The sequence below is a fragment of the Armigeres subalbatus genome, chromosome 3 (assembly GCF_024139115.2).
Source record: "Armigeres subalbatus isolate Guangzhou_Male chromosome 3, GZ_Asu_2, whole genome shotgun sequence".
NCBI classification, from domain to species: Eukaryota; Metazoa; Arthropoda; class Insecta; order Diptera; family Culicidae; genus Armigeres; species Armigeres subalbatus.
The window spans coordinates 251,228,031-251,240,221 of NC_085141.1; the positions used below are offsets into that span (position 1 = coordinate 251,228,031).

At 39.1% G+C, this 12,191-nt stretch overlaps 1 protein-coding gene across 16 annotated transcripts in view; it reads left to right on the forward strand.

Annotated features, from left to right (window-relative positions):
• Window positions 1-12,191, forward strand: part of LOC134223481 (heterogeneous nuclear ribonucleoprotein L) — an 896,804-nt gene that overhangs the window by 644,400 nt on the left and 240,213 nt on the right. For all 16 annotated transcript variants that reach the window (XM_062702630.1, XM_062702628.1, XM_062702627.1 and 13 more), the window contains 2 exons: window positions 4,818-4,914; window positions 5,615-5,672. In XM_062702630.1, coding sequence (XP_062558614.1) covers window positions 4,818-4,914; window positions 5,615-5,672 — 155 coding nt within the window. The remainder of the gene's footprint in view (window positions 1-4,817; window positions 4,915-5,614; window positions 5,673-12,191) is intronic.

Consider the following 12,191-nt stretch of genomic DNA (forward strand, 5'->3'; position numbering starts at 1 on the left):
TAGAAAATGAAATTCAACACATCTCAGTAGAATATACCAAATATCGTTTAAGTAACCAAATGTGTAACTCACTGCCCTTTTCTGACATTTATTCATGGCCCATTTTTTATTAATTCCTTTATGAACGTGATTTTTCCTAATTTTCATCACTCATGATTCAGTGACAAGGATACTGCAGAAAAAAAAGCAATGGGTAATGTTTTCAACATAACCGCGAGTAGACGTAGGACTGATATAAACGTAACGTATTTACATTTAACTTTTGGATCTATGGATATTGATTATAGGTATTGATATTGGAAACGACAACTTCCATGCTGTGTAGAATTATTAGCAACTAGCGAAAGAAACCCAGCTTTGCCCGGGTGTTGCAAATTTGACAATGAACTATTTGCAGCACCGCACTCTAGATCAATTTCCGTGCGTTTGTTTTGTTTTCCTCAACAGCTCACCCAAAATTGTATTCTAATGATTTTTTACATTTCCCCGTTAAATTCATCAACCTTTTGCATATACAAACCTTGCGGATCTAAAAACGAATCAATTAGGGGAAAAATCTAGCAAATCGGTCAACCCGTTCGCGAGTTAAATCGTCAGGAAGGAAATCTCAACTCATTTTTATTATATAGAAGATTTGTTTGCTCAAAACTTCTGGAAATAAAACTAAAAATTAAATACATAATTAGAATTGCTTTACTCAAGCAAATGTAGGGCATTTATAGATTTCTTATTGATGATAGTATATGAAGTTTAAAAATTCTATTTATAAAATTTTCAGACTTGGGCAAAATGTGCTATTTTAGGAGAACTGTCCCGAAATACAGCATCAATTTCGTTGCTTCTTTTTGCTAACATGCGTACTTACTGTTGAAAAAAATCCCAACAATAAGAAACAAGTCAAGGAGCAGTAATCCTACTAAAATAGATGAGGTACTGCTAGAACGTAAACGGAAAATTACTTTTTGTTTTGATTCCAAACTACGAGTCTACGTCAAGTTTAATAATACAATTTCTCAGAAAATTAAAAACAAAGAATAAGATTAAATTTTATTTGAATATTCTTCTGGAAATTATTTTTTGCGGATTTTTTTTAAAACATTCACATGTAATACAGCAAAATTTTCTAATCTTAAATGGATATTAACACTATTGCTGATTGTGCATCTTTAATTGCTAATGCCTTCTGCAAATAAATGAAAGTAATAATTTTGATCAAATTTTTGTTTTCCTCAGTGTTGTTGATTTTTTTGCTGGGGAATCAGAACTGTTATAGTATAACCATGTTTTAATGCATGTGTCGTTTAGTACCAAGCACAACTTAACATATGGTCAGTCATATGACATGACTCGTACCCATCCCGGGATCATGTGGATTATGAAACCAATCACCTGGATGAGCAGACCAAATCTCTCAAAATTTTTTCTTCTTCATCCACCACCGCAGCCCTCGCTGCCTAAGCCATCATCGGCCTTCTCTAGCCGTGAACTCCGAGCGATGCGATGGGCGATTGCATCCATCGCAACCGACTCCACTGCATCCGACCATCATCAAACACAGAATGAGAAAAAAATGCGCCCACTTCTTTCATGCATATTCGCCGACCCACCGGCAGTTCTACCGCTGGTGACTGCATGCTGTCGCTGTGTAGGTAAACACAGCGAACGAACGAACGAAACGAAAAATGCGCGAGCAAAAAGCACGTCAGTACGCGCTGCTGTCACAAACTGAAATGACTCGCACACGACAGGCACTGCTTCTTTTATACACAAAGAAAATCTTCCGGTAGACCCGAAGGCCCGTGATATACCGTATTCTGATGTCCGTGTTAGGAATGCACGGGATTGGTTACATATGAAATTTGTACTGGCTTTGACAAGAATTGATATTTTCAATAGCTTATTGTTAATAATCTTAAGTTTCAATGGAATAGGCAAAATGGTGGAGAGTGTCCGAGTCGATTGATATATAAATTTTAAAAATCCATCGAAAGATAAAGGCGCTAGTAACGTTCAAAATCTTCCCTTCCAGCGTAACGCTCTCGATTTCCAAAAATCTAAATGACACCCAGTATAGTAAAGAAAGACGTAAGTCCTACGTCAAAAACGCAATGTGAAGCGTAGCTTCGAGACTTCCGGTGGTTAATCGAGGGACTTCCTGGGGGAATCCCCGAGGGACTTCCTGGGGGAATCCCCGAGGGACTTCCTGGGGGAATCCCCGAGGGACTTCCTGGGGGAATCCCCGAGGGACTTCCTGGGGGAATCCCCGAGGGACTTCCTGGGGGAATCCCCGAGGGACTTCCTGGGGGAATCCCCGAGGGACTTCCTGGGGGAATCCCCGAGGGACTTCTTCCTGGGGAAATCCCCGAGGGACTTCTTCCTGGGGAAATCCCCGAGGGACTTCTTTCTGGGGGAATCCCCGAGGGACTTCCTCCTGGGGGAATCCCCGAGGGACTTCCTCCTGGGGGAATCCCCGAGGGACTTCCTCCTGGGGGAATCCCCGAGGGACTTCCTCCTGGGGGAATCCCCGAGGGACTTCCTCCTGGGGGAATCCCCGAGGGACTTCCTCCTGGGGGAATCCCCGAGGGACTTCCTCCTGGGGGAATCCCCGAGGGACTTCCTCCTAGGGGAATCCCCAAGGGACTTCCTCCTGGGGAATCCCCGAGGACTTCCTCCTGGGGAATCCCCGAGGACTTCCTCCTGGGAATCCCGAGGACTTCCTCCTGGAGAATCCCGAGGACTTCCTCCTGGGGAATCCCCGAGGACTTCCTCCTGGGGAATCCCGAGGGACTTCCTGGGGGAATCCCCGAGGGACTTCCTGGGGGAATCCCCGAGGGACTTCCTGGGGGAATCCCCGAGGGACTTCCTGGGGGAATCCCCGAGGGACTTCCTTGGGTATTCCCGAGGGACATAAATGACTCAGAAAAATCAGAATGCTCGGAAGACTCAAAGACTCAGAAGTCTTAGTAGAACAAAATTAGTTCCAAAGAAAAAAGCGTAGATTCTTAAGTGATGAATCAATCTTTAAAGGACAAAATTATTAAAAGGATTAGTTAGCAGTTCACACAATATTCGCATCTTTTATAACTCTACATATATTATCTACTGTAACATCCATTAATCAATCCTTTGAGAGGCTTAAGTTTCGTAGAGCGTAACTGAGCCGAATTCGAACTCTTTGGCAACCTGTCAACGTAGGCCAGCAATTGCGACCCAGCAAGATCCTCGTCAAATAATTCGCCAGTAGTAAATCAATTTCGCCACAACTTTTAATGGCTGTCGTTTACATCAAATTGACCAATTACGACTACCTGTAAAAATTCAGTTACCTTCCTCCTGCTGCGCTGTACGTATGTGTCGCTGCGGCAAGTTACATTCGTCGGTTTTGTTGCGCACCCCCACTTCCATAAATTACGGCTAGGTGACATTAATGACACTCGTTGAGCACCATTTCAGCGCTACCGCGCGCGGCCGCCCTGCTGGGTTTCGCTGGTCCCACCATCCCGGTGGGTGGCATCCGAACGGGGGCACATCTCCCTTGATTATTGCACGTATAATTTTTAATTTATCATTCATTCCAGCAAATCCCGTCGTTACATGTGTGCTGATCTTTTCGCTTTTGTAGTATAATATGTGGATCAGTGACGAGCCGAGCTTATGTGCATACACATACCGACCGGGTGTTGTTACGATTTATGACTCGTTTTTAATCGGTCGCCAAGATTTATTTACTTTTGCGAGAGACCGTGCAGTTGTTCACACTAATTCATTGAACACCACACTGCCGCCGACGTAGTGCGAATGGAAGAAGCTCCGGAAGGAAGATGGGAAGTGTTTTCGATTTTATGGTAAACTAAGTGCTCGTTAATGATCTCTTACTTGATTTTTTATTTCTTTCGCGACCTCAATTAGCGATGGGTAATAATATTCGAATGTGACTTCTAGTAAGGCGAGATTTTTTTTTTCATATTCTTCTAGAGGAAATAAGTCACTTAGAAAAAAAATTACACAACTAAAACCGCTCCAAATTCAATAAAAGGTTTTGCACTTTTTAATTAAAACTAGTAACATTCAAAAAGAATACAAAGTTGGATTGAACATGTATCAGAGTACGAATCATTTGTTTTTTTTTGAGTGCTTGTTTTTGGACATTTCTTTCGATCGAAACACAACAGTTGTACTTAAAAGTGCATCTGAAATGTAATAAACCTAAATGTGACGAAATTAAAATAGAACTGAAATGCGCTGTACTTCTGATCAGTTAAACAAGTTTTCAGAAACATGCTCAGCAGAAGCGTGATGTACCCCGGAGATCACAGGCAATTATCATTAATGGGTGAAAATGGTTGCTTCATGATGTCGAAAAGGGTGCCAACATTAGACTAACTGCCGTCATGACAATTACTTTTTTTTCCTAGATAAATTATGGTGAAGACAGAACCATTATCAACGGAATTACACCGAGTAACGAAGGCAAGCGCTATTTTAGTCAATAAATTTCAGCTTCTGAAATATGTGTCTTTCATTATTTTTACAGTGAAGCGCATAAAGGCTGTACTTACTAACGGGATGAGGCACACAAAAATTGTCGCCAAAATTTCATTTTAATCCAATCCTGATAGGACCACGTAAAACTGTTGTCTCGGCAAATTCTTTGTGTCCGCCTTAAAACAAGTCTCGACGCACTCTGTAACACAGTGTTGACAATCAATTCGATTTATCTTTTCTTCCCTACAACATTTATAGATTATTTCTATTCCAACAACAGTTCAAAACTTAGTTTTCCTTAACTCCAAAACCTCCGCCATTCGCCGGTGCACGTTCGACAGCATTGAATCCGCAACCCGAGCCCGCGAAGCCCTGAATGGCTGTGATATCTATTCCGGTTGCTGCACACTGAAGATCGACTATGCCAAGGTAAGCTCGTACTCCTTTACCCGCGCAGTGGGGATCGTTTTCCGCTTCCGCTTTTTCTGCAGCTATAAAATGCATAAAGTTGGATATTTTTTTAATAAATTTAAAATTCATCAAACCGGAAAAAATGGAAGCGTGGGAACGATCCACCACTGTTATCGGGTTGCTGACATTGTTTTTCTCTCCAATTCAGTTCTCTTCCCGTTTCACAAACTCACGCATTTTTACAGAAAATAAGCATAATAATAAACTTGAAACGGTTTTGTTTTTCTAATAGGATTTTTTCCTTAATTGAATGCATTTTAAGGATTGATTTTTTACGTTCATTGATGCATAGTTCCATGAGTTCCTAGTCGAAGAAAATGTTATTAGAAAAGCAATTGACCTACCTTTTAAATCCCATTCAATTTACAGTAACATATGAATACAATACAATCATACTTAATTTTCCATTGTTTCGTACGTCTTTCTATTCTTTTTTTTCTTCCATATTTCCTCCGCCCTTCAAAAAATAATCAAAATTCTAACAAAAAAAATTACAACACCACGCTCCAACTACCACATCATCAACAACATGCCATGAAAAAAATCTCACGCTCTAATTCGTGCCTCTCTCTCGCGAACAACATCAACCAAAATCAATTCCGCCAACTACAACTACAACAACAACCTGTCATCACCGCACCACCTCTACAATCAACAGCCAGAAAAACTCAATGTTTACAAAAACGACACGGACTCCAGTTGGGACTACACATTGGGTAAGGATTTACGTTTTTTTCCTCTTAAGAAAAACTACATTGTCCTCCGAGAAAAAGAAAATAGCAAAGAATACCTCTTACCTCTCTTTACCTTAACTATTTTTGTTTTGGTTTCTAACTCACACTTCTACAAAGTGGAAAGTTTGTTAATTTTGTTCTCCCTTTTGCGCAACGAGAAAAAAAATACTAGTAACTGACATCTTATCACTTCTATTCTTGATAATACTTTCCTTCGAACGAATAAAAAATACAGTAGAATCTATACTTTTATCGCACTCATTTTCATTCAAACTTCAAACAAAGAGTAACAAACAAAAAAAATCCGATGAGAGTGAGAGAGAATGAGAGAGAAACAGTGTAAACGCAAGCAGTGACAACTCGCAAACAATGAAATCTCACACACCAGCAGATGACTTTTACCAGAAATACAGAGAACAACACAAACTGAATCGCAAACATGTCGGTGTACTCGCCGATTGAAATGAAATAACAGCTGATAAATTATTCGTATTCGTTGCAATCCCGCGGAAAGAGAATTATTTATTTATTTCCGTTCGATGTTGACAGCGACTAATTGAGCGTTCCTTCGTTGTATTATGGTTCATGATGCACAAATTTGGGTTCTAAATTAGTTTTCGGGATGAAACCTATTAAGGGATCCACAAGTCTTGACTACATTATCCCCTCAGTTATGAAATGCCAAACAACGTCCTCAGCATTTAATAAACTGTCCAAAGCTAAACAATCATCTGATTGTTGGTATTTTTTACGATAATACGATCGTTAAGATCTAAACTTTTGATCTGCTATGTGATATCCCGTTAAAATAATTGAACATAGAAAACATAGTAATACAGAATATAAAAGAATAAGAAAAATATAGAAGAATTTTCTTTCATAGATCATCTGCTTAAACTTTTTCTCAAGTTTCTCCACAAAATTCTCTGGGAAGCTACGGGAAGCTCTCCACGAATTCTTATCAATATTCATCCATGATTTCCTGTGGGCATACCTCTGGGACTCACTGCTAAATCCTCCAAAAATAATTCTGTAGATTCTTTCAGGAATTTCTGCTTTTTAAATTTCGCGAATTCACGCGTTAATTTGTCCAGGAATTGTGTGAAATTTCATCCCAGAACCAACCTGTGAAAATATGTCTTCGTATTCTTTTGTTTTTTTTTCTCGGTTTGTTTATTGACTATGTTTATTATACCGGGAGTTGTTTTCTCCATGAAGTCTTTCTGAATTCCTCCGTGAGTTTTTTTTGAATATTGTTTAAGGAATTTCGACGGAAATTTCTTTATTTCTTATCAAAATTTCGGCAATAACCACAGTGTAAACTCCTTCCGTGATTTTTTGCGTAAATTACTATACTCTTCTGACAAAAGTTCATCCGAAAATTCATGTGATTAGTGGAATTTGTGCAATAATGTATTAAGAAAAATCATCCTCAATGTTTGCCCTAGTGATTTTTTTGTTGGGAATTCTACTTTACTGGGTAGGCTTTATGGAACAAACAAATTTTTATTAGGTTCAGTTGATGTGCTGGTGTGGTTAGAGTAATTGCAACGCGATGTTCTGGGTGAGAGCCCCGTTACGATCATATAATTTTTCGAAATTTTTTGCATAAAATGAGTAGAGTAGAGTGGGGCAAGAGTACGCACTTAGTTTTCAATCGATCATGTGGCCCTTATGAAGCAAGCTTCTGCATATCAAATCAATGTCGATGATTCGTATACTCTTCCTTTATGTTACCCAGCGGAAAAAATATTGAAATTATTGATATTCGTTTTAGTAGAACCATTATTGTAAGACAAGTGAAAAACGCACTCTTACCCCACCGGTGGGGTAAGAGTGCGCATCGGGTGGGGTAAGAGTACGCATTTATCCAATCATGTGCTATAAGTATATATTAACACAAATAAGAGTCAATAACATTTAATTGATGTTTAATGAACATATATTAGGGAATGTTTAAAGATTACGTAACTCATAAAGGGGGAGGGGGTCCTAGAAATGTGTACCTTCATGTGAAAAACCATTGTTTTTTTTATATTCAAAAAACTACAGAGGTAAAAAGGTATCAATTTTTGCGTAGCTTAAACGAAGGAATTCACCTTAAAGAAAGTCCACCAATCACGTAACGTAAAATTTGGCTATTGCATCACTCCCTCCCCCCTTATCTTACTACCAAAAACTACCCCGTTTTGTTAACCATAAACATTGTATGAATTTAAAAGATTTCAGTCGGAGCTAAAAGTAGGATTGCTCAATACAGTTTGACTATGGCATAAAGTGATGAAATTTGATATACATATTATATACTATTTTTTTTCATTGGGGTAAAAAAGGGGGCTATCATAATGAAATAAGTGGAAGACAAATAAGCTTGTTCCTAATTTCTGAGAAAGATTCCCATCAGCAACCGAGAAGGATTCTCATCAGAATCCGAAAAGAATTATCATTGGAATCTCTAAAGAATTCCTTTCAGAATCATCGAAGTATTCCACCCGGAATCCAGAAGAATCCACACTGAATTTCTTTCGGTATCGTTGAGGGATGCCCTTGAGAATCTGTGGAGGATTTGCATTAGAATCTCGTTAATTTACTTCAGAACTCCTCTGGAATTGCTCGACAATTTGTTTCTGAATCGTTCGGAGATTTGCTTCGAAAATTCCTGGACGATTTGTTTCAGAATCCTTCGACGATTCGCTTGAAATTCCTTGAAGATTTAATTCGAAGTCTCTCGACGTTTTGCCTCGGAATCTCTCAATGATTTGTTTCAGAATTTCTTGACGATTGGAATCATTTGACGATTCGCTTCGGAATACATCGACTATTTGCTTCGGAATTCCTCGAAGATTTAGTTCGGAGTTCCTGGATGAAATTCTTCGGAATCATGATTTGCTTCGAAATCTTTCGATGATTTGCTTCGGAATCCATCGAAGAATCGTTAGAGGACTTTTTTCGGAAACTCTGGAGGAATTATTCGGAGTCTCTCGACGGTTTGCTTCTACATCCCTGGAACATTCACGTTGGAATTCCTGGAGGATTTCTGATGGAATCTCTGGAACATTCTCGTCGGAACTCCTGGAACATTCCCGTCGAAATTCCTGGAATATTCCCGTCGGAATCGCTGGTGGAATGTTGCATTATTTTTTTTCATTGGTGATAGATATAATATTTATGAAATTTGTATAAATATTCACTGCCTACCGGTGGAAACTTGACGGAATCTGATTTATTCTAGTAGCCGGGAAGCAATCTAGCAGTGCTGATGCCTTTCTCGTGCATCTGGAGGGCGTTTAAAACAATCACGTAAGAAAGTTATAAAATTGCACTTAGGTAAATGGATTGGAATTGAACAGCAACCCAATTAGAGGTAAGAAAAGATAAAGCATGTCAGCTACCATTGCTGGCCACGCCCATCTTCCCCGTTACTAGGGAAGGGAAGGCAACGATGATATGACATCTACTTAACGAAAGGCCAGCGACTCCACCGACGCCCTCATAAATGTCAAGGAGTTGGATGGTTGGAAGGGTATACAGGGTGTTCAATAAGTTCGAATACACTTTCATAAAATGTTTAAAAATTTAGTTTTTTCTTTTTTTTTTAATTTCTTTTCTCAGTTGCATTTCATTGGAAGTATTGTTTATAACGAACGTTTGTAACATTTCTTTTGGAATGACCTCTATTTTGTACTTCTTCACGAACTTTAAACGTTTCTAACACCCATCGCAAGCGGCACGCACGATCTGCATGGGCATTTCGTTCCAGATTTTGAGAATTACGTCTTGAACTGGTCCAAGTTATTGACCTTGTATTCGTACAGCTTTAACATAATAAAGGGCCAAACAAAAAAGTTAAGAGGGTTCAAATCCGGGAAGCTGGGAGGTCGCAATGTTTTGTCCAAAAAGTCGATGAAATTGTCCCCATATTAAGCTAAAATCGCAATTTCCGTCTACAAAGGGTTAAGGCCCTATTGGAACACGTAGGACTCATCTCCGTCTTAGCACCGGAGGCAACTGGAGGCATCAATCGTCCCCAAAACCTCAGTTTTGTAGTACGCCGCAATGATTTTGATATTCAAAAACGGCTATTTATGATGCCCCAATCCATTTTCAACGCGCGTAATAAACAAACAACAAGTGACAGAATGTCAACACCACACACATCCGATAGCGTTTAAGCAGAGTTAAGGAGTATTATTAGAAGCAAATGATTTATAATTTTCAACAATACGTTGGGAGTCCCTCCTGCCTTCTAGACGATGATCCTCTGGGATGGGGCGAAGTCGTTAACTTTCCTTGTAAAATTTATTTGCGTTCATTACAATCGTTTACATGCATCACGGTAAAAAAAGCGATAATAGTGTCTTTCTCGTTCACGATAAAAAAGTAACATTTGTGCCATACATTTTCATCCCGTAGTCCGATCCGACCAATTTTCTGTAGAAAATAATGGGACTGGATTCCCCGCCGAACGCAACTTATTGCAAGCAAATCGGTCAACGCTTAGTTCCAAAAATCGTCATTGAACCTCAGATGAAATTTACTGTATAAATACGCATTGCAAACTATTTTTTTAATTAAATCACTTTAATTTATGCATTAGCATTAGCATTAACATTGATACGGTGTAATTCGTAGATTGGACACTAGTGATACTCATGTTTTACTTTTGAGATCCTTATCTAGAATGCTATCAGAAATCAAGGAGGGGAGTGGTCCTTGATTCCAGTCTTAAACAAAAATAACAAAAGCATGAGGATTACTACTCCTGGCCACGCCCATCTTCACCGTAACTAGGGAGAGGTAGGAAGTGTTGATGTAGTACTTACTTAACGAGAGGCCACCGACTTAGCGACACCCTCATAAGTACCACGGAGTTGGATAATTAGGAAGGTAATCGTTGGGTCAGGATTCGCCTGTAGCTGGCAATGTAACCGTGGTAGATCTTACCCCGTAACACACCACGTTAAGGTGTCTACCCAGCATTACGAGTCACTTTAATTTATGACACATTAAACATCTTTTCCAAAAAAAAAGTTAAAAATCGGACTTCCCTCGCAAATCATCAATAAAAAAAATGAAGTAGGAAAAAAAAATACTTCCTTAGTTCTAAGTAGTCTTCTAAGTGTCTTTAGTTTGATAATGATAAACAAATGACGGTTGTCAGAATGACAGCTCCTGTTATCTTTCAAAAGATACGTAAAGGTCCCACAACCGAACGGTGCCCATTGAGAGGAGCAAACTTTTTCACTTTATTTTGTTTTTGATGAATCAGCGCTAAATGGGTCCTACATGATTCGATCATGTATTTGTAGATTGAGATCCAAACTTAGTCCTGACACTCTATCCAGTAGAAGAATAGTCGGAAGTGGATTTTGTATCGCGAAATAAATTGTTCGGTGCTTAGCGGAGCGAGGAGATGGGTAATTGTAAGATTGTGTTGGTGAGCTCCAAGACAGCCATTCTGAATGACACCGTGAGAGGCCTTAGAGGGTAATAATAACATGATATCAAATGTAAAATATCACACTAAAGAATTGCGGCTCCGCAAAGTATTATACATGACTGAGCCTGCCAAGTAAAAGAAAAGTGTTATTAAAACATCAATCTATGCCGTCTTCCTGCCGAATTCCTGCATAAATTCCTACGAAAATTCCTGCCGAAATTCCTTCGGGATTTTTTGTGGGGATATCTTCAAAAATTCATGCGCAATTTCGCCAATAGCTGCAACTTATTTGCAAAAACTCTTGCGGCAATTGCCGGAGGTATTCCCCTGGAGATATTCCAGAAATGAAAACCAAATGTACATTTCTTTGAGGAACTTGCTTAGAAATTCCCAGAGAAATTCATACTGATGTTTTATTGAGGCCATTCAAATCACCTCCTGCGGTGATTAATTCACGACGACTCGATGGATGACATGCCTCATGCTGAGGCCATCACCAAAATTACATGAAATACTTACCTTTCTTTATCATACCTTGCCTCTCAATAGAAGCATAATAAATATCCCTAAAAAGAAGAAAACATAATATTAGAAAAACTGATTTGTTCAAACTGTTTCAAACTACTTACTTTCGATCATTTTAGATCTTCAACACAGTATCATTTGTTATTTACCTACGATTGTTATTGACAGATCCAGAACATTCAGCCAAACTTATACTTTACACAATATTTTTAGTACTTGTATTGACTTGCATACAATAGCTAACGAATTGAGTAGAATTCTGGAAGGTTCTTAAATGTAGAATAGGGTAGAGCATAAAACACGCAGAATCATGTGAATTTAGTTTTCAAATAAACGTGAACTGGAAAATATCTCTCGTTTTATAAATTATTATGCGGTACTTCGTCATCCCTCGGACAAAAATTTGTCGAGGGAATTCTTGTTGAAACTTCAGCATGAATTTTGGAAGACATTTCCGAAGTTCTTAGTTCTTTCTGGCTTTCCTCAAGTGGATGCAAGACGAGGGCTGCTCACACTGGAGTATCAACGAAAACGAC